The 22,623-nt window shown below is 51.4% G+C and overlaps 1 protein-coding gene across 2 annotated transcripts in view; it reads right to left on the bottom strand.

The window, feature by feature from the left end:
* NRF1 (nuclear respiratory factor 1) overlaps positions 1 to 21,890 on the bottom strand; it is a 64,356-nt gene extending 42,466 nt beyond the window's left edge. Inside the window, exons 1-5 of one of the 2 annotated variants that reach the window (XM_086744064.1) lie at positions 21,734 to 21,890; positions 4,611 to 4,842; positions 3,351 to 3,465; positions 1,005 to 1,131; positions 276 to 416 (exon numbers count right to left, since the gene is read on the bottom strand). In XM_086744064.1, coding sequence (XP_086600190.1) covers positions 276 to 416; positions 1,005 to 1,131; positions 3,351 to 3,465; positions 4,611 to 4,833 — 606 coding nt within the window. In that variant the 5' untranslated portion in view covers positions 4,834 to 4,842; positions 21,734 to 21,890. Of the gene's footprint in view, positions 1 to 275; positions 417 to 1,004; positions 1,132 to 3,350; positions 3,466 to 4,610; positions 4,843 to 4,970; positions 5,553 to 21,733 lie in introns of those variants that run through there. The other variant, XM_086744073.1, reaches the window with a different exon arrangement.
* Between the last annotated feature and the right edge of the window lie 733 nt (positions 21,891 to 22,623).

Raw genomic sequence — 22,623 nt, 5'->3', positions numbered from 1 at the left:
AGAACAAATAGCGGAGGTGACAAAACCAGCTCAACGGGGAACGCTCCCAGCAGCCTGAGCTCTACTCCTTACCAGCACCTCCGCTGCTTCACGTCGAAAATAAGCGCCAATAACATCTAACTACTATCTGAGCTGTTACAGTCCCACGGGAAAGAGGAGATGAGGTGCATCCCCTGGAGATGCAGACATAAGCTCCGCTGCAAAATAACAGGATGTGACTGCAAGGTGCCAAATCTCTCTCTCTCCCACCGGTTCTGCCGTGTCTGGCTGCTTACCTGGGTCATCTTGTCCACCGAGACGGGAATGCCGTCGATGGTGAGGGGCGGTAACTCTGAGTTAACCTCCTGAGGCGCAGGAGCATGCTCTGCTAGTGCGGACTCCAGGTCTTCCAGAATCATGCTCTTGTACTTGCGTACCTGTGGGGAATCGTTAAGCTCAGGTAAACAAGGTAAGGAGCATCAGGAGAGGCGAGGGCAAGGACGCAGGGCCAGCCACCTTCCCCAAGGCGCTGCAGAACAGAAGGAGCAAACAACGCCACAGCTGGCATGAAAAAAATACCCACCGGCCCCAAAGACTTGGCCGTATCGAAGAGCTGATGATGAAACACCAAGTAACACTGGCAAGTGGAAGTATTTATGGGATTAAAAGAAAAGTTCTGAAGCAAGACTAATCACGGTCAGGAGCTGCTCCATTTACATCCGGTCTGCCGCAGGGTGCAAGCACCGACAGCCAAATCAAGTTCAGACATGTCACCGCTACCTGCTCCCTCTGATTTTTAATCCAGGATATTCAACCCTGGTGAGATGAGCTAGGCAACCATTCATTCACACAGAGGAGACAGGACCTCAGTGCTCCCCTCAGGTCCGTACAACCTGAACTCCTGCTTCCAGGGTTTTAAACACGACCTTCAGACCACTACCAGGCTTGCACGGCTGCCTTGAGCAGAATGAAACCTGCAGAGACGGTGAACAACGTATTACGTAGCTCTTCCTAGAGACACCTACCACGTTCTCCAAGGGCGCAGCGCCGAATACTTTAAAGACAGGATTGGGTTTGGAGGGAGAGATGCACAGAACGATGGCCTGCTGCCCCACTCGGGTGGTGTACTCGTCCAGCGTGGCTCGGAGCTTCCTGCAACAGAGGCATAAAGCAATGAATCAGCTAAAAGCCCTGCAGAAACACAACCCTTTGCTTTGTAAACTCCCTTTCTCATTCTCAATGCGACCCATTCATGAACCAGGTGAGAAACGGAGCCCCAGCTGGTCAGAGGAGCCATGTACACCGCTTCTTCCTCCGCGCCCGCAGGCCTGCTGCCTTCCCTGCAGTCACCCGGCAGCTCAAATATCAATTATTCTCCCTGCTCTCCTTTTTCCATTGATGCAAAAAGTAGAGAAATCACCAGAGCAGCAAAGCCAGGACAGCAAGAGACCGCATATCCGCTGTGCCGCTGTGTAAGTGTACTAGCAATACAGGACTTGAATGATTGACCAAAAGAGGACAGCAAACACAGGTTATTTTACACCCAGGCTCACAACAGCGCATGGCAATTCTCTAGTACCACAGTCCTGCTCAAACCAGAACTGCGAGCATTAAACCGACAACCACACGACAAGCAAGAAGCAGAAATATTGCAGCAGCTCAGCACAGGACACCCAGGTGCTCAGACACCTGCCACATCAGTAAGTCCCTCTGGAACGATCTCTCTGTAGGAAGAAAATGTTCCATCACGCACTTTCCACACCTCTTACTCACTTTTAATGCGAGTTTTTTATAACTTTAATTTTTTCACTTTTAATAAAGCAAGAGAATGTGTCAGAAACACTGGCAGAAACTCATAAAGCAAGAGAGAAGCAGCAGTTATCACCGGGTAACTCAAGCACTGCCGTAAGGTGACAGGTCAGCATCTGTCAGCAGCAGACACGCTGCCAAAAAACCACCAGCGCCACCACCAGCCACGCAGAGATCCCAGAATGAGAAGTTGTAACTTCCCACTTGATTCACAGTGGCGTAAAAATCAAGCACAAACACGACAAACTGATCAGAGCGCAAAAAAAAAAAAAAAAAAAAGATGTATTTTGTCAGTACCTTGCATGTAGTAAAGTGAAATAGTTGCATGAAGGGAGAAGAAATAATTCTTATTATTATAGAGGAGTTTCTTTAAAAATGCATTGTTCGTATTTCAAGAGGGAAAAGGATTTGCTCTTCAGAAACGTTGCAATAAACACGGCTGAGTCAGAAGAGTTGGGGATGGAGGGAAAACCAGAATGGATCTACAAAGGAAAGGGAGTTTGCTCCCAGGGAATATTATTTAACACCAACTCAGCTCTACTTCGTTCCAGCTTGATCATGTGCAAAAGGTGTGGGACTCAGCAGACGAGTAAAGCAGAATATAAGGAAATCAACTTAATTTCTCACCAACTTGACAAGAGTGAGAACAGGAGAGAAGGAGAAAAGGAGAAACTCTGGCCGTTGCTGTTTCAGTGCATTAAGCGTGCACGCAGGAGGAAGCCAGCAAGAAACGGAGTGACCAACACTCCGGCTCCTGTGCAACAACCCCATTAAACCCAAAACACTTTAAAAAGCAAGAACTGCCTTGTTCCAAAACCTAGTAAACGGCACCAGCCAATATCTACAAACGCCTCCTGAAGCTGGAATTGCAGGCGATCTCCCCGGGCTTGCGCAAAGCCTGCGCAGCCACTGCGGCACCAGCGCTGCTAGGTGGCCATCAGGCGGGCAGACAGCCTCAGAGCACCTGGAACGCAACGCCCGAAGGGCTGCAGAAGCCTACAGAGGAAGTTTCTAAAGCCAGAGAAAGTGTTTCAGCTCTGGCAGGCACCTCTCCGCCAGTCCTGCGCGCTACAGGCTGGCTCTGTCTTCAGAGCAGGGCTCGCACGACGGGCTCTGCTGGCACAGGAAATTCAGGCACACGCACACTGGATTTATTCAAGGATCGTTTCAAAACGCAGAAAAGACTTTTTTTTCATCAGGTAGATGAGTCCTTCGTGCCACCGCAGAGCTGGGATATGGCTGCAGCTCCAGATTCTCAGGCCAGCTGCTGTTAAAACCACTACGAACACCTTGCAAGGCAGCGTGACCGTGACATTTAACTTGTGACCGGCTGGGGTTCAAACAGAACGGTGGATCCCACCGGAACGGTCACGTCAGTCCTGGTGATCATAATATCACGTTAAAGATGAGCAGAACTGCAATTTAACCCATTTCTGCAAACTAAAACACAGCTCCTGGCTTCCAGGGAAGATGCCCCCAGCTTCTGGACAGCACATGGTCCCACCACTGGAGCCAGACCGAGGACGAAGACCGAGGTGTCAGAGCGCCGGAGGAGTCCTTACCGTAACAAACGCGTCTGCTGCCTCTTGCGGATGGACGGGTTGGATTCGAAAACGTGCGGTCGCTTCCGTTTTTTACCCGTTGCCACGGCAGCAGCTGCTGCCATCCCCACAGGGCCTGGAAATCAAACGGCAAAGGGTGAATCGGCGCACGCAGCTCGGGAACTGGCCAGAAAGGGCACGGCCGTCGCTTCCCCCAGGGATGGGTCCCAACAGCTTGGCTCAGAGGCCTCCCCACTGGACCAGAGTGACCTGAATTCCCCGCTGAGCTCCCCAGCAGCCGGGATCCCTCCTCTCCAGCATCGGCTCCATGCCCCAGCTTGGCAAGCCCCAGTTTATCCCCACGTGAAAGTCACATATTTCAGTCCCGAGTTTTCCTTACAATCACATAACTCTGTATTTTATCTTCCAAACAGACCAAAAAACTCTCCAGTACACCAAAATTTTAAATAACGGACTGCAACCGAGGAGATACCGGTGGCAGGGGAGAAGAGACTGGGTACAGCACCGTGAATCCTGCTCGGACACCTCAACCACAGCATCAGGAGTCCAAGGCTTTCCCCAGGGATTACGGACCAGTTCTAATGGGAACGAAATTGAAAATCCAAAATTCCCAGGAGCATCCTGCGACAACGTCCTGAGGAACAGCAGGGACCACGGCAGTTTGGGGCGTCCGGCCGGCCAGGGGCTGGGGGGGACCCTGCACCCAGAGGACTCAGGAGCCACCAGATTCCCCTCCTGCAAACGAGGTAGATCCACTACAAGACAAATCTGGAGGACATTCGGCAGGGGCTTCACCGGAAGGAATTTGTAATTCTGGAATACTTTCCTGGTCCAGAAACACCAGGGCCCTTCGTGGCATCTCCTTGGGAGAGGCCAGGCATGCGAGCCTCCTGCCCAAGCGAGTTCCTGCAGCACCCCTGGGTTATTTTTGCTGTTGTTTATGTGGGCCTGAAATAAGCTTGCTCTTTGAAATACCAGCTATTTTAGTTGCGTTATCCAAGGCAGCATTTACCAGGGACCTTTTTTACCACACAAACCAGTCTCTTATTCCCAGCACCTCTCATTTCACACAGACAAAGCGACAGAAGATCCAAGCACCCAGCGGAGTTCGCGAAGACGCGCTATGAAGCCGGGGCAGTAAGGAAGCATTCAGAGCGCCCCGCGGGGTGACAGGATCGCCCACCACCCCCAGGCGCCGTTCCCAACGTCTGCAGGAACGCTACGTCAGGGGACCGACGCCGAGCGCCCCGCTGACTCTACCTGCCGCAGCCAGGTGGGCGGTGACCTCGTCGGCAGCCGTGGAGTTGAGGATGTCGGAGTCGTCGTAGGAGGTGTCCTCGGGCGAAGACGGCGAGTCTTCGTCCGCGCTCAGCATGCTGTGCTCCGTGTAGGTGGCCACGTGGACCTGCTGCACCTGCTGGGCCACTGCGTGGGCCTCGATGGTGGCCATGTGCTCTGTTTGGGTCACTCCGTGTTCTTCCATCAATAGTTACTGCCAGAGGAGATAAAAAAATCACAGGAAGGGGTTACTGACACTGGTGCACCATTAAGGGAGGGCAGCCAAAGGTTTCTGAGCCTGCTAGGTGAGCGGGCCATGACCAAGAGGGAACAAGAGATTACCTCCCCCAGTGGCAGTGGCCTTCGACAAGAGGGAAATGACGACTACACCAGGAGCCAGAAGAGGAATTCAAGAGTTTGGAAAGATCCGTATTTCCAAACAACATGGCATAGCACCCAGAGGCAGGCATCTGGTGGAAAGGCCTTTAAGGATCCCGTAGCCTCAAGATTACGTGTCCCTCACCCACTACGTATTAATAGGTCTGATCAAAGCTGGAACTTATTTTTGCCACTTCAAGACCTAGCTTTCAGGAAAGAAGCTCAAGGGCGATACAAAATCTCTCTCCTCCAGCCTCAACAGCTCAGGACGCAACCGAGGATGCCAGTACCGACGTTTGCTGGCAGCAAGTTGTGTTCTGGAGACCACTTCTGTTGCATTACTTGTTTACAGAGTCCAGAAGCAGACAAAATCATTACAACCCAAGCACAAATGTTACACAAAACGTATTTATTTAATGCATCTAGTGGTAAACCGCTGAGCAAAGGAGCGGCTTACAGAGTCGGCAGGGCACTGGACCACACACCACGGACATAAATCTGCGCAGAAAGAACCAGACAGGAGGTACGCAGGTATCTTCAGTGTGTCTACCATACGTTTGTGGAAAAGGAACAGCGCATCCATAGATATTTTCAAACTACGTTACAAGAATGAGGACATCAGCCCTCAAAACCAGACTCCCCAAAACCCTCAGGGCAAAGAGCAGAAGGAAAGAAGTGACCAGCTGTAGGGAAGAACAAAATATTCCCAGCGAATTCTGACCCCGTAAGTAGAGCCATTGAATTTAAAGCTCTTGATGGGCACCCTCTTCACGGAAACCTGCTCAGCCTGCCAGGAGGAGAGAGCCAGGAGCACAGACAGGGACCGCGGAGTGGTCGCAGGAACGTGTCTGGGTAACTGCTCTATGAACCAGACAAGCCACGGCATCGCACGCAGCTTTGTCCTTCAAAAGCTTTCAGTAGCTTCTGTTATGCCACCCAGTGCAACCCCCCTGCCAGGAGCAGGGACATCTCCAACCGGATCAGGTTGCTCAGAGCCCCGGCCAGCCTGGCCTGGAATGTTTCCAGGGATGGGGCACCCACTGCCTCTCTGGGCAACCTGGGCCAGTGTTCTGCCACCCTCAGGGTAAAACATTTCCTAATATCTAACCTGAATCTGCCTCCCTCTATTTTGAAGCCATCACCCCTTGTCCTGTCACAACAGGCCCTGCTGAAGAGTTTCTCCCCGTCTTCCTGATGTTTTAAAATGTCTCTTTTCCATCCAGGCACGCGCTAGAGGAACCCAAGGCTGTGAGACAGTAGAAGTGCTGCTGTGAGACTGTTACGAACCTACCGAGGCTACGACTAAAGCAAAACCATCTTCAAACTCCCAATCCTCCCTAGATGGCAGCTAGAGTTAGATGTTGCCGTTCTCCACCACTGCTTACAACTCAGACTGTAATATTAGAACCATCCCAAAATAGCTGTGACTCAAGCACCGCCAGTAAGGAAGGGACTGAGATGTTGAGGGACATTGAAGGAAACTGAAAATTTCTGGCTGAAAAAAAAAAATCAGTCGTAATTTCCTTTCAAGGAACTTATTTTGCCATCACCATAGAAAATGAGGAGGGGGAAAAATATATATATTTATTTATTTTTCAAGCATTTTCAATGGGATAGCTCAGCAGACCAGGCTTTCCCAAGCTACCGTGCTTTTTCTGAAAGGGTATATTGCTGCTTTTCGCCATGGAGCAATAGGATTTTACGTACTTTCCATTAAAATAAAAAAAAAATGTATTTATCCACAGAAAAACATGATCAGAATATAACTGACAAAGCGCAGTAATCTCTTAGGTCACCAGGAGACGAGACTGCAAGACAACGGATGCTTCCAACACTGTTTCCTTCGGAAGTTAACCTGCTCGAATCAAGAGGCAGCCAATCCTCGGTGCCACTAAAAACGATGTTTTTTTCATAAATAAAATTGGGAATAGGCTGAAACTCTGCGTTTCTGAGTCAGTAAGCAACACCAACACCAACCTCATGGGCACCTCTGCGAATTTAAACACACGGGCACGTGATCTCGTTTTCACGGGCACAGGTCCTGCTCCAGCACTCGGTTGAATTTTGGCATTTTTGGAAACCGTTAGCTATAAGCAGTGACTGGGATAATCAACAGCAAGGTCATCATGGTTGTTCAGAGATGAAGTCCACTTCATTCAAACAAAGTCTAACAACCATCAATCTACTACAAACTCTTCCCTCCCCCAGAAATTTTCCAAGCGTCTCCAGAATCATCCACCGAAAGGCATGAAGCCTTATCTTTGCGTGTTGGAACCTTGGGCAGATACTCATCTATTCCAATAATTCCCAAATTATTCCTGATACAAGCCAGGCTTTGTGGGGCAACACCTTGACTGGCACTTTCTGTTGGTGATTCCCAACCAAATCATCTCTGTTACGCACCCGAAGGGTCTGCACTTGGATCTGAACAGGGATTCAGGCCCAGGGGATGAAAGGAAAAGTGGTTCTTGATTAATTTTAGAGATGAGCATTCATCATTCCAGAGAAGGAAAGGTTATTCCTCCTTTCCGTCAGAAACCAGAACAGTTTCACGCGTAAGGAAACCCCAATGACACGATGAAGCCTGCAAAGACATCTCCTGGTAGTTGTAGCTTAGTCCAGAAGCCTTGGATGACAGCCAGAAGTATTTTTAAAGTCGTTTAAAGCACTTAAAAAAAAAAAAATTAGGATAAAGTCCCTCTCATCACACAGTGCAGTTGCTTCATGCCTGTGTCAGGTTCCTTTGATGCGCTGTCAGCTATGATCAACGGCTGTTGACACCATCACTGGAAGAACACCAGATGCAGGAGGAGCAAAGCAAGCCAAAAGAGCAGACGCCGTACCGTTCAAACCAGCGGAAAACAACAGAAACTGAACATAAAACCCATAAATTCTACATTAAATTTAAAATGAAGGTCTTGTCTGCTCAGCGTAATCAGTGGTGTGAACGGAAAGAGATGTCACTCGGCCAAGACAAAACCACATGGGTTGTCCTGCTGTAGAAATTGTCCTCTGCCACCGTTGTCTAGTTTAATGTTGCTTCACGGGTGCTTCAAACTGGACCAAAAATAAATGCCCGCACCAGAAAAAAATGATGAGGTACACCAGCATGACTGGAAAAACTCTTAGGCAGACAGGGCCTGGACTTATTTTTTATCCTTCAGACCGCTGAAGTGGTTTTACCTCAGATGCTGTAGCAGCGCAAGACGCTGCCCTCTGAGACAGTCTAAACTTAGAGACGAGCATTGCTCTGCTGGCGTTTTAAATCACGTGGCCATTTTCACTAACTCATCCAACACAGTGTCCAATGCATCCCAATCAGATCAACAAGACCCAAGAAATGGGTCTTACTTCTTTGGTGGCTTAAATAATCAGAAAAGGATGTAAAATATGAACAAAAGACTGAAGGAGAAGGGCTGAGACCCGGAATATTTCGATGCTCTCCCGTGCACGCACAGCTCACTCCAGCCACGCGTGCTCAGATGCCTCCTAAGAGAGCAACTCCTGCATGGAAGGGACCTCGCAGAACGCAGGGGCACGGGTTTTAAATGAAAAGAGGGCAGATTTAGATTAGATGTTAGGAAGAAATTCTTCACTGCGAGGGTCGTGAGGCACTGGAACAGGTTGCCCAGAGAAGCTGTGGATGGCTGGAAATGTTCAAGGTCAGGCTGGACAAGGCTTCGAGCAACATGGTCTACTGGAAGATGTTCCAGTTGGACTAGATGATCTTTAAAGGTTTCTTCCAACCCAAGCCACCCTGTGACTCTATGATTCTACCATTCCAAAACAGGGCAGGAAAGGCTAACAGCCTCATCAACATCCAAACCACCAAATATAAAGTTCTCGTGTTCAAGTTTTGCAACCAGACCTTCCTTCTGCTTGGGTATTTCAGACCTCACTCAGCAAAGTTCTCTTCCGTAAGCCAACACCACGCAGCCCAAGAAGTCACCGTGAAAAGGGTGCGTTGACTTCCTTACAAAACTTGCTCCTTCGTCAAATAAAGAGGTTTGTATTTTCTCTGCAAATAAGCCTGGTTGTCAGAATTTGGGCTTCGTATTTTCACATCAAGAGCGAGTTACTCTGGGTAGAACACCGTAAGGGAGGAGTTGACCTGCATCCACATAAAACTGAGTGTGACATTTTAGAAGTAAAATGCAAGAGTTCGCAAATCACCAACAGCAAACAGAGAGGCCAACTCTCACGCGCTCTTGCTCAACCTCTCCGAACCGAAGGTTTCGGGAAGAACGCAATCCCATCCCAGCCAACCGCACGGCACTGTGTACGGGAACTCACCTTGCTTGACGGACACCCCGAGCTCAAGCAGCAGCTCTGCCTTCTACAGGGATATAACCAGGACTCAGAAACTACACGGGAGGAACCACAGAGGACTAGCAGACACACATACTTTTTCAGAATCCACTTTATAAGTCACCAACGACAGCAATTAGTTCAATAGACACGTTAACCATTCCAGCGCGGCGTGCTGTCCCTGTAGCCATTCCGGGCTGACCAGCTGATCACAGAATCACAGACTGGTTTGGGTGGGAAGGGAGCCTCAAAGCCCACCCAGCCCAATCGCCCTGCCAGGAGCAGGGACATCTCCAACCACATCAGGTTGCTCAGAGCCCCGGCCAACCTGGCCTGGGATGTTTCCAGGGATGGGGCATCCACCGCCTCTCTGGGCAACCCGGGCCAGCGTTCCACCACCCTCAGCATAAAAAAAAATTTCCTAATCCTGTTTTTCCACTCCTGTTTTTTTCTTTCCCAACCCATTTTCTGTTTGATCGCTGCGCCGTAGTCAGTACCAATTCCTTACCGACAACCCCGCTCCACACAGGAACTTGGCACACAGTACTTTGTCTTGAGACCAGTGTAAGAAAAAAAAAAAAAAAAAAAAAAAAAAAAAAAAAAAGGGGGAAAAAAAAATATTCTGTCTCATAATTCAAGCTGGTTACCCTCTTCATGGTTCTAACTTCAACGAAACGCTGTTCCATGCTCGGTGAGCTGAATTTTTTTTTTTTCCAAGAAAATGTGCATCACCTCCTCCCTTTCTTCCACTCTTTGTGAAGCTGACGAGCATCTGGAGTTTAATACGCCCTTAACGCGTTCAAGCCTCCGCTGTAAATACGTCGTTTGCTTTGCATTAAACAACCTCCACCACACTGGCACTTTTGTTTTCGGAGGCGATTGCTGCGAGTTAACCAACGGGGTTCCTGTGACCCGGGTGTGTTAATTCTCACGCAGCAGCTCCGCATGTTCTGCTGCCCCCCTTCCCCTCGCTCGGAGGGGAGCCGTGGCGCTTACTCACTAAACGCCGCTTCTTCGAGGCGGCGACGACGCTCAGCGTTACTCTCGTGCTTGTCCCCACGCCTTGGCTCGTCGCAGCGAGGCAGGAGCACGGTCTCGCCGTGCAGGGCATCAAGATGCGGGCGGTGGCACGCGGGGCTTCGCACACGCACAGCACGCGTCCCGCCGAGCTGCCCTCCTCGCTCCGAAGAGCCCGCCGTTGCGGGTAAGGTAGACCACACCGCCCTGATTTATTTTAAGAACCGCCAACTGTTTGCAGCTGCAACAGCGACCATCAGCACCGGTGTCGTCTCGCAAGAGGAAGGGACCTAAAACGCCTTTGATGATCCCGGCCAACGCGGCATGACGGAGTTTTTTTCAGTGAATTAGGTTTCATAGTTCATGTATTCAATCAGATTAAAAAGCACTTCCTATGCACTTAGTACTTAATAATGTTTTATTTTAAAAGCTATTGCAAACTTCCGGCTGTGTGCCCGGATAAAACTTCAAATTCCCTGCAAAGACAGCCTGGAACAATTCGTAAGTGAAAACCGATCCAGCGAGAAATAAATCATTTGCCATTTACTCATAAAACCAAATCTCGTTTGGGTGTAATCATACCTTCGAAATTGTCTGGTGCCGTTTTCTGCTGTTCTGGCACAAAGCCCTCTCCGTGTTTTTTAAAGCAAGCACGCACATCCCGATACAGCTGGGTTCTCATCAGCAGGTTTCAATGCTTACACTAACGACGAAGAGCCAACGGCAACGCAACCGGAGAGACCGTACAGCGTGATTTTCACGAGGAGCCCCGACAAATCACCAGTGTTCGTCGAACCACATCAGTCTTGAGAGACGTGTGTCTGCCTTCCGGTTACAGCACTCAGAGATGGTCCGGTCTTGATGGCTCCTGAGATGGTTTGGATTAGAAGAGCCGGCAACCTCCAGTTGAGGGGAGGATAGAGGACAACCTCAGAGGAGAGATGGCCAGTCTTGGCGTGGGGCTGTCCTGGTTGTGTTTCTCCTCTCTCTGGGCCAACGCTGGCTGGTACCTGGAAGCCACATCTCATGCAAAGATGTCCACCTCCCAGCCAGGCCAGAGCCACACGTACACAGAGCTCGCTCGCGGCGTTTCCCGACGACGCTGGTTAAGAAACCACTTCCAGGTGAAATCCAAGATGGCAGGAGGCCTGCACCAGCCAATTACAACCGCACAGGCTTCGGCGACTGCCGCTTACAACCAAAAACACACGGGAAAGCTCCCATCACGTGGCTGCGCTACCTACCAACAAGCAAGACCTAGACCTCCTCCTGGTCTTTCCTCCACGGGGATAACAGAAAGAGGCCGCCCACGCCCTCCCTCGCGGGTGGTTTCAGACTCCCCACAGCAGAGTTTAGCTCTTTCCGTGACGTCCTCCGCTCACGTTGCACCGGCATCTCTCCTCGGTTCAATATTATTCGTTAATTCACCGTCAGGATGAATTTGATACCGTTCCTGTATAAAATTGTGGCCAGAGGGAATCACCACTGCGGGTTTGATACGGAAACAACGCTATTCACCAGGGACAAGACTGATTAATATCTTAATTATTACCACAGCTCATTTAAAATGCACATTTACATCCACATGTTTTTCCACGGCTGTGGAAGAAGTCTTCCCTTGCTCATCGAGACAGTTTGCTGGCCTACACCTAAATCCAATTTAAAAAACGTCCTTTTTCCGGTGAAGCGCCTGTCGCTCTGGAAGCCGCGCAACGTTTTCGACGGGACTGGCTTTCCGGGACTTGAGACACGGCCTCCTGTCAGCAGCGACAACCGATACCCGGCTCAGAGGCAAGATAAGACGCGCTGGTTGACACCTCTGCTATCAAGATCGAAGCGAACATCTTATTTCACGCTGGCTCACGGCGGCACGTGGACGGCTGCCGCGTGTCGGCAGAGACGCGGTAACTCAAGCGCTGAGAGGAGCTGCAGAAACCAGCTCTGGTTCCGCAGCGTCCTCCTGTGGCACGACATTAGCATAATGATCCTTTTAATTAGGGTGGGAAAAAAAATCCCCTGTGCTACCAGCCTCAGCAGGAAAAGACCTAAAATAAAACTGATTCTAGAGAACGAAACCAAAATCTCTTCCACTTGAAGACTCTTGGCGGGCTTTGGCAGGAAGGCGACAGCGAGCGCGGGGAGGACTTCGCCACAGCGCTCCACCCAGCCGCGCAAGGCGAGCGGGAGCGGGCGATGCTCTCCCTCCCGCCCGGACCAGCGGGGAGCAGAAGCAGCACACCAGAGAGAACGTAAAGCTCTCCAGGGGGGAAAAAAAAAAAAAAAAAAATCAAAATTAAATTACCCCAGTTTCTCTTCAGTTGCTTGCCTCAACCAGGGGAAAGCACGGAATGTGCATGCAGGAGGACTCCATTTTTTTAAACTCCATCTTTTTGTCAAATTTTAAGCAATTCACGTAAGGTTTGTTTTTTTTTTTTAAAAAAAAAAAACTACTGAAGTGGCACCCTCAGCACATTTGCTTATGACACCAAGCTGCGTGGTGCGGTCAACACGCTGGAGGGAAGGGATGCCATCCAGAGGGACCTGGACAGGCTGGAGCGATGGGCTCATGCAAACCTCATGGAGTTCAACCAGGCCAAGTGCAAGGTCCTGCACAGGGGTCGGGGCACTGCCAGCACAAATCCAGGCTGGGGGAGAACGGATGGAGAGCAGCCCCGAGGAGAAGGACTGGGGGTGCTGGTGGGCGAGAAGCTCAACGTGAGCCGGCAACGGGCGCTGGCAGCCCAGAAACCAACGGCACCCTGGGCTGCACCCCCAGCAGCGCGGGCAGCGGGCGAGGGAGGGGATTCTGCCCCTCTGCCCCGCTCTGGTGAGACCCCCCTGCAGCGCTGCGTCCCGCTCTGGAGCCCCCAACAGCAGAAGGCCGTGGAGCTGGTGGAGAGGGTCCAGAGGAGGCCACGCAGATGCTGGGAGGGCTGGAGCAGCTCTGCTGTGAGGCCGGGCTGGGAGAGCTGGGGCTGCTCAGCCTGGAGCAGAGGAGGCTCCGGGGAGAGCTGAGAGCTGGCCCAGGGTGCCCAGAGAGGCGGTGGGTGCCCCATCCCTGGAAACATCCCAGGCCAGGTTGGCCGGGGCTCTGAGCAACCTGATCCGGTTGGAGATGTCCCTGCTCCTGGCAGGGGGGTTGGGCTGGGTGGGCTCTAACGCTCCCTTCCCACCCAGACCCCTCTGGGATTCTATGAATCAATCGTCCCCATGAAGACACCAAGACTAAGGTCAGCACACATTCAGCATTTGGAAACCCCCACGAAGGGCGTACCACCACACTCCGGCCCACGTCAGCCAGCGAGTGTAATCCAAAACCGGACGTCAAACTACACCGTAAAATTGCAAACCACGAGGTGGAATTCTCATTCCCCCCGGGCTCTGCAGGTTTCACGTAAAATATCTGGGGTGCGACACGCAGAGGTGACTCTCCCTTACCAGTATCCACCAGTAAGACCTGGGGCAGAACCTTCTTCCTTAAAATTTTTTGCAGGATGTCTAGGAAACACAACGTATGATAAACGGCATTCTCAAAGATAATACCTTATCAACTTACGCTTTCCCTCATTTTATTTAAAGAACCACGCAGAAATCCCGATTTCCGATTATTTCACTTTCTGGGCATGCTCCGGAAGTCACTTCAACAGCGTGAAGCGAGTCAGTCACCTCCAGTCGATCCAGCTTTATTTTACTAACGCATGAAGCGGTCTTTTAAGAATTACTAACCCAATAAACGCAACCGCCGAGAGAGCCGCTATTTGCTGATCGCCCGCAGCATTCCTGGCGCCGCACAACGGCGCAGCCCTCGCCCCAGCGGGATTACTGCCCAAAAGACGGAGCGCAGGCCTAGCTGGCTGCGTTAAGGTGCAAATGTTCCCGATTTTAATCCTCTTTTATCGAGGGAGAGAGAGAGAGGATTAGCGGTTGTGCTGGACTACCACAGGAAAACATAATGGAAGCGTGTTTCACCGAGGGATTCGAGCGAGAAGGTGGCGATGCGAGACGTTACGGCTTCGTCTAGACCAAGACTGGGAGGTGTGAAGCATCACGTTAACCGTAACGTCCAGCACGGAGGAGGTCTTCCATCTTGGCCAGATGGACCACCGTAAGGACCTGGTCCTCACATCGCATTAATTCAACCGGATTAGCATATGGTCAAGGCAGACAACACAGCCCTAACGACATTTAATTAACTTCTACCCTACAACGGCAAGCCTGGCCCACCCACCCCTCGTTGATGGCTCTGTTAACGATGCGTTCTTCAGGGAGGTACTTAATACGGCCTGGTTGATCCTAAACCCAGAATGAGTTACACCGTAGCTGGTTTTGGGAGGCGTGGTGCCACCTTAGCTGGATGACGAAGGGTGTAAGCATTCTGTGTGTGCAGAAGGTCCCAGCAACGGATGAAGCAGTGATGAGTTGGCCCAGACCACAAAAAAAAAAAAACCAACACCCAAAAAAAAACCAACCCAACCCTCTCTCCCCTTGCAGTTTTATACTTTTACCCTTTCAATTCATTTCCCCTCCGATCCTCCAACACACACTGAAGCCCTCTATGTTGTGAGCAGAGAGACAGATTAGGAACACAGCCCATTCTGCCTCAAAAAAAAAAAAAAAAAAAAAATTTAAATCCTGTAGGGATATACACTACAACAGCATTTGTTTTCAAGGTCTGATTCTAGGCAAGTTTGGGAGTTTTTTCTCCTACAGCTGTTTAAGAAGGGGTTCTGCATTCACAGGGCTGCAGCCAGCCTCTGACACCAGCTACCGTATCAAGATGCCCAAAAATTTGGGGATTCTCCTCCAGGCTCAAAAAAAGGGGCATCTCTGGTTACCCCACAGCGCCCTTTAGGGCATCTAAGGTGACAGAGTACAGCAGGCTCGGTTCAGTGCCAGTAAAAAATGGGATACCTCCTCCCCTTGGCACCTGGAACCGGGGAAAAAAGAAAAGACAGGCTCCTTCCCAACGTCCTCCTGTGCTTCAAGAACGTATCTGCTTGCCCGCCCTGCGAAAGACTGCAGATGAGGAAAAACTCCTCAGCAAAAACAGGATTAAGATTTGTGTTTTCTAGAGAAAAAAAAAAAAAAAAAAAAAAAAAAGTGTATCGACAGGCCAGCTAGATCAAAGAGTCTGCGAGTTATTTAAGTCTTAAGTATCTGCAGGCCGGATTTAAACGCTGGTTCAAACATTTTTCTCTCCGTTATTGACAAAGAGCCGCCGTGATCTCCAAGCGCCCTGCTTCATACTCAGCTGTCCTCCGCGCAGGGAAAATGGAACGCTCAAGACCCGAGCCATTTGTTAAAAGATGAAGCAGGGTTACAACAACCACACAGACTCTTCTTACCAAGCACGGTTATTTCCTCCTCTCTCAGTCTGAGAAGAGGCATAGGTCAGCGGGGCTCACAGGAGAACTCCCCCACCACAATCTCAAACTTCCCACACGCGTGGAGAACGTCCCAGATGGAGCCACCCAGGGTTCTCCAGTCCTGACTCACCTCAACTCAGCGCTCAAGCGGGGCTTTTCCTGCTTTGAATACACAGTACGGCACGCAATTCCCATGGGAATTCAATGTTTTCAGGGTTCCTACAACGCATTTGAAAATACACGGCTGCACACTGAAAACGGACCGTGAGTTTTTATTTGCTGCCACTCAGGATGCAGAAATAATAAGCCTGAAAAAACCCAACTTGCAACCCAAAGTAGCTATGAGGAGAGCTTCACATCAGCACGCTCCTTCTAGGGAGGAAAGGGAGCGGCGGCGTGTGAAGCCCCTTCTCTTTCAAAAGGGAAACCAGGAGGTAAAGGATTTTCTCGGTGCCCAAGAAAGCGGCTGCAGAAGCAGCAGCAGGAGACTTCAATGGCCGATGCCAACAATAAACTCAGAGGGAGCATTAACTCACACACCATTCCTCCAGAGAGGATGTTGCAAGGTAAATAAAGCCTGGAGACCCTGGGGGTGTGGTCTTGCAAGTATTTTTGACCCAGACTATGGGGAAGTTTTCCAAGCCTCGAAGTCATCCCCGTTTGATGACTTTAATTAGATGCTTATGTACTAAACAGTGGGAGGAACTCCGTTTCTCTCGGATTGCATTTCTTGACCACATTGGTTCCAAGCAGGAAGCATGCTCTCCAAATGAAAATACAGAATCACAGACTGGTTTGGGTGGGAAGGGAGCCTCAAAGCCCACCCAGCCCAACCCCCTGCCAGGAGCAGGGACATCTCCAACCGGATCAGGGTGCTCAGAGCCCCGGCCAACCTGGCCTGGGATGTTTCCAGGGATGGGGCATCCACCACCTCTCTGGGCAGCCTGGGCCAGTGCTCCAGCGCCCTCAGCGTAAAACATTTCTTCCTCCTATCCAGCAGCGTGGCCTCCTCTGCACTCACTCCAACAGGTCCAACATACTTTTAGGTTTTGCTGCTTATGCACTGGAAGTTCGACGGATTTTATAGCAGTACCGAAGAAGCCGAGTTACCCTCCAAGACTCTATCGGTCTGCAGCATCTGAGCAATCCATCTATTATTTACAGGCCGTACAGACAGCACACGGAGCAAACAGAGAAAATAATTCACACATCTGCCTCACACACAGCCACAGAGGCAGAAAGTAATCAGCACCCAACAAAAATAATGCGAGTGAGGAAGCAGAGGCTTCGAGCTCAGCACCAAGAGCAGAATGCGCCTCGCCACGCTCCGCGCTGAGGAGACACCTGCTTTCATCCTCCAGCACAAAAATAGGCTCCGTTACCCACCGACAGCAAATGGTCTCTAAGGAAGGATGAAAAACAGGAAGAAAAGGAGATGCTGGACTTTTCAATCCCACAGAGTCAACGCTTGGGTGGAATACACCATCCATCCAAGCCGCGCTAAGAGTCTGTGTACAGCCACACCTTTCTTACAGGAGGGAAAAAACCCCAAACCAGGGTATTTCACTGACATCAAAACGTCAATGCGCATCAGGATGCCTATCACTCTCCTACGTACGCCACCAAATATAGCCTCCACCTCCCCGTTTTCTATCTGTCAATAGAAGGGACTCCTTCTTGGAGTTTGGCAGACAACAAAACCAGCCCAGCCTCAGCCAGAAGTCCGTCCTGTACAGCTAAACGCACCGGGTGATCTCCAAAACCAAGCGGGCGTACAGCCAACCTTCCCAACGGGCCTACCTGACCGGCAACTGGCTCAGCCCCACCGGGTTTTGGGAAAAAGCAAAGGCAACAGGGTCAGAATCCGCAAGACATCGCAGCTATTGAACCCCGTTGCGACTGCTGTAGTGGATGCAGGATAGATCCAAATCCTCCCCAAAGCAGGACGGAGCCTGGATGGCCCAGCTTCAGCCTGGGCAGGGGAGAGGCTCCTGCCACAAAGCCCTGGCAGCCTGCGCCACTCTGGACCTTCAAACCTTTCTCCACGCTCCACTGCGGAGCCTTCACTCTGGGAAGCGGTGAGAGCTTCTGGTGGAAGCTTGCGTTCCAGGTGGAAGAAAAAAAAAAAAAAAAAGAGAAGGTAACAGTAACTTTCAGCATTTAATGGTGTGCAACACTTTGAAAACCAGCGAAACGAGCTGATGAAGATAGCTCCTGCTAGCTAGATTCATACCAGCTGACACACAAATTCACCCACTAAAGCAAGCGACAAACGCATCGGGGCAAGGGCGCGTTATCTGCATTCAGCAGCGGGAATGTGAGAAACTATTAAACTGATCCTCCAACAAGCGACCGCGTTCAAAACCGTAAGAGCATGGATTACCCTTGAACACAGAAAAACATCGCCCCGGCGCCGAGAGACGACGCGCCACTTGACTCCCTCACGTGGAGGGTTTTCCAGCGGTTCACGGGACTTTCAGCAGGACGAGCCTTGCTGAAGATCTGGAAGAGCACAAAAACCAGCGACAGAGCTCTGAATCTGGTGTGAAAACTAAACTGGAGTTAAGCGGAAACTTTTCTCCTTAATTTTGATTTACAATTGGCTGTAGCCAGTCCTAATTTTAGACAAGCAGGCTTAACAAATGGCTGTGTATCAAAGAGCTAATGAAGTTCGTTAGAGGAGAGCCGCATGAGTCACAAGGATCTGCTTCAAGTGTCACCTCAGCACCACTTTCCATCTTCCTACTACTGGAACCGCTACATCGTAAGATCCCCACCACGCAGCCTAAGTTATTTAAAAAGACCAAGGGGTGTATTTTAAAAGTATTTTATTAAATAACTGAAGCGCTGGGTAATCAGTAGTAAAAAAAAAAAAAAAATCTTAACTACATTTTTTTACTCTGTGTCTACTTCAGAAGCAGCACAGGAAAGACAAAGTTGAAGGCTAAATTTTACAGGACCTCTTGCACTGAAAACCATCAACACAAGCTGATTTCTGACAGCACGCAACATTCTGACGTACAAAAGTCTGTATTAATTTTTTTTTGTTGTAAAAGGGATACAGGGACACGGCAGAGTCACTGCACTCTGCTTCCTTCCTAGAGGACACTTTTCCAGACCAGAGGAGGGTAAGGCAAAAAAAAATAAATAATAATAATTCCCAAAGCCTTCAAAAGACTGAGAAGCTGCACGGAAATCCCCCTCAGTTGGTCAATGAAGAGCAGGTGGAAGCAGCGATGGAAATATTCCCAGAGCACGTACAGGCAAACGGCAGCAGAACTTTGACACGATGTAGCCTGGAAGCGAGGTTTACAACAAAGGCAGCCCCAGAGCTCCCAACCTGAGCTCCTGCGGTCACTTGTGGTTCTTCATTTTCACTTACGAGGCTGAAATCTTCCAGGCTTGAGCTTGCCAGAAGTGAAATTGGCTGGTTTAAGTCTAAGAAAAGATGATTCAGGCTCCTGAGCAACAGAAAAATTATGAAATTCCAACACTTGAAGTAGTCCTCACGCCAAAATACCTGCAGCCTGAAAGCCGACATCTGTGCAGCCGACCAGGCACGGGGCTTTTGTCCAGGAAAGTTCAGACAATCAAACGAAGTGCAATATTACAGCGCGTAAAAGCCCTGCGTGGCCAGCCTTACTCAGGAGCAAAATGGTCTTCGCTCACCGTAGCTTAATCCTCTGCGAACAAGTTTATACCACACATTTTCCTGATGGAGCTACAGAGAAGGGCAACCTCCGACCGACACAGCGCGCGCGCACTAAAGACTCTTGCTTGTACAGCTGGTTTTTGCCAGGACGGCTTATTTGCTTCTAGGGTCAGGGTGTTTGTTGTTCTGGCACGCTGGGCAGCACAGCTGGGATGGCACGGTCCACATCCACGACATAAACTGGCTTCAGGATAACTTACACGCTCGTTACACAGAGCACGGCCAGGCCAGGTTACCTCCAAAGGAGCACCCGCGCAGCACAGCCGGTAGGAAGCCGAACGCGGCGCGTTAATGGGGTTCACAGAAAGATTTCGATTCAACAAGAAGGCAGCGCTTTCACCGCCCCACGCCAAAAATCACATTGCCTCCGCACACGCGAACACCGCCTCTACCCAGGCTGCCAACGAACGACGCTTTACGAGACCCTTGCTTCGTTCCACCTACGTAACGTGAGCGTACATCGGGCCACACACTTTGTAGAGCGCAGATGCTAGTGTGGTACGTGAAACTGTAAGAACTGCGTAAAAAAGAAAATTGCAGAGGGTTCCCCAGCTCGCTGGATTTATGGCTCACGCATAAGAGCCCATGCCTTGTCCGTCGTAAAGCCTGCACAGAAACCACGTGAGACTTCTGAAAAAACAACTGCTATACAACAAAATACAATAAAAATAAACTGCCATACTCTATAAAAGACTAAACACGTGTGGAAAATTACGGGAGCATATGAGATTATTTAATTAAACACTACACTCTAACACTTATCCACGATGGACAAGATTAAAACTCCGAAAAAAGAGCGAATATAATCCTGACCTTTCCAAAGTTACCATCGTCACACGCTTCCTCTTTCCCTCGCAACTAAAAAAACCCTGTTGCTCCCAGTTTTACCACAGATATGAAAATTTGTATTAAAAAGATTAACTATTTCTCTCTCAGCTATTTCCCCAGCATTAGGGCATTAAAAGTTCAACGTAACAAGTTTTAAAAACGAGCAAATGTGAGGCAGATGAAGCACAAGACAAGGCAACGCTACTGCCACAGTAAGGATGAACACAAGTTGCCATGATGTCACGAACGAAACTCCGAAAAATAACGACTGCAGACAGCCACCACAACACTGGAAACGCTCTCACGGTGCCCAGGACACTGGAAAAGGGTCTGAAACCGCGCCTGGAGAGCAGCAAGGCTAACATATTAGAGGCAAAAACTCTAACTACAATGGCCTTCCTAAGATAAAAATCCCAAATTCTGGAAATAAAGAAGATTATTCCAGTGCAGGAGAAAATTAATACCAAGTAGAGATCCAAATCTTGAAGAAACCGTCTCCCCACAGTATGAAAATTATCTGTAGCTGCAAGAAAGCTAAGACTTAGTAACCCCACATGTACGAAGAGTTTTGAGCCGAATACCTCTGCCCTGTAATTATTATTTACATTAACGAAGCCCTGAGCACCTCAGTCGCGAACCAGGTCTCTCCCGAGCCAGATGTCGTATAACCCAAGAACAAAAGAGACACGATTTGGGCATATTAGAGATGGGGGAAACAAAAAATTTTTTTAAATCTGCTTGTGTGATTAACAGCATTTAAACTCGCTGCAGCCCCGCTCCCCAAAACTCATCTACAAAAGGGGCAGCGCCGGCCCAGGACATCCGTTTGCAGTTAGGAAAAAAAAAAAAAAAAAAAATGTAAAAGAAAAATAAGTAAAAAGGCTGGGGGGGGGGGGGGAAGGGGATAAAAGCGGGCAAACAGAAGGGAAAAGGAAAGAGAAAAAGCCCCGCGAACGGCTGCAGAGGCGCGGCCCAACTTCCCTCCCCGGCGCGGGCCCGGCTCGCAGCGGGGCCGGAGCAACCTGCTCCCGCCGCCCGCAACACCCGCCTCGGCCGGCGGCCCGCGGCCGGCAACACCGCCCTCCCCTCCCCTCCCCTCCCCTCCCTCCCTTCCGCCACCGCGGGAGTGGGCGCTCGGTATCGCCCCCCCCCACCCCGCTCCGGGGCTCCCCCGTCCCGGCGCCCCGCAGGCCCCCGCAGCCGCCATCCCCTCCCCGCCTCCCGCCCTTCTCCGGCGGCGGCCGGGCGGGAGCGGCCCGCCAACGGGGCCCGCGCTCCCCCCCCCACCCCCGCCACAACCCCCCCCTCCCGCCTTCGCTTCTCTCCCCGCTTCCTCCGACGGGGCCTAGCGCGGCCTAAGCGACCCCGCGGCGGCGCTGGAGGGAAACGGCGCGCTCGCCGGAGCCGGGGGTGCCTGAGAGGCCGGCGGGGGCCCCCGCGTTGCTGCGGCTGCGCCGGGCTGGAGGAGCTGGGAGATTGCGCGGTAGGACACTCACCTCAGAGCGGCTGCGCTGCGGCGGGCCTGCGCCGTGGAGCCTCTTGCCGGGCGGCGGCCGGGGAGGGAGGCGAACGGGGAGGCGGCGGGGCTCGCCCTGAGCCGCCGCAATGGCGAGCGGGAGAGGCGGGGACCGGCGGCGGCGGCGGCGGCGGGAGGAGGCCGGGGGGGAGAGGGAGAGAGGAGGAGGAGGGGGGGGGAGGAGGAGGAGGAGGACGTATGGCGTCATAGCCCGGCGCCGCCGCCATGTTGAGGAGGGCGAGGGCCGCGCCGGGCGGGCGGCGGTGCCATGTGCGGGAGGCGGGGGGCGGCGTGCGGGGCGAAGGAGAAGGCAGCGGGGAGCGGGCGGCCGCCGTGCGCCATGTTGAGGATCTCGCGGCGCCTCTTCGCCTTCCCCACCCCTGCGGGGAGGGGGGCGAGGGGGTGTGGGCGCCATCTTGGGGAGGTCGCACCCCCCTCACACACACCTCAGCGAGGAGGTGCGAAGGGGCTTCGGGCGGGAGAGCGCCGAGGAGACAGAGGGGCCCAGCCTGCCCCCTCCATTTTTTAATGTGGTAAAAGGCTGTTTAAAATCATCCCAGCCTGCCTTTGGGACAAGGCTTCCCCCCCCCGCACACCGCCCCGGTGGTTTTGGGGTAGGAGAAACCATATCGCTGAGCTAATCTCGGTTAGAAAAAAAAAAAAAAAAAAGACAACACACATCAAAATAACACATCAGGAGGGCGGCGGAGTGTGCGAGAGGCCATCTGTTTGTAACTGTAAATCTTTGCCCGCTCCCGGCGACGGCCGCCGGCTCGAAGCAGCTGGGGCTCCTCCGAAACGCGGCTTGGTCTCGCGCCAAGGGGACGGGTGTCCCTTCTGCGCGTAAGGAGAGCGCTGATAAGACCGTTA

The sequence above is a fragment of the Chlamydotis macqueenii genome, chromosome 1 (assembly GCF_036417535.1).
Source record: "Chlamydotis macqueenii isolate bChlMac1 chromosome 1, bChlMac1.mat, whole genome shotgun sequence".
In the NCBI taxonomy this organism is placed as follows: domain Eukaryota; kingdom Metazoa; phylum Chordata; class Aves; order Otidiformes; family Otididae; genus Chlamydotis; species Chlamydotis macqueenii.
The sequence above is the reverse complement of the archived record's forward strand: the minus strand, read 5'-3'. Positions and strand labels throughout refer to the sequence as shown.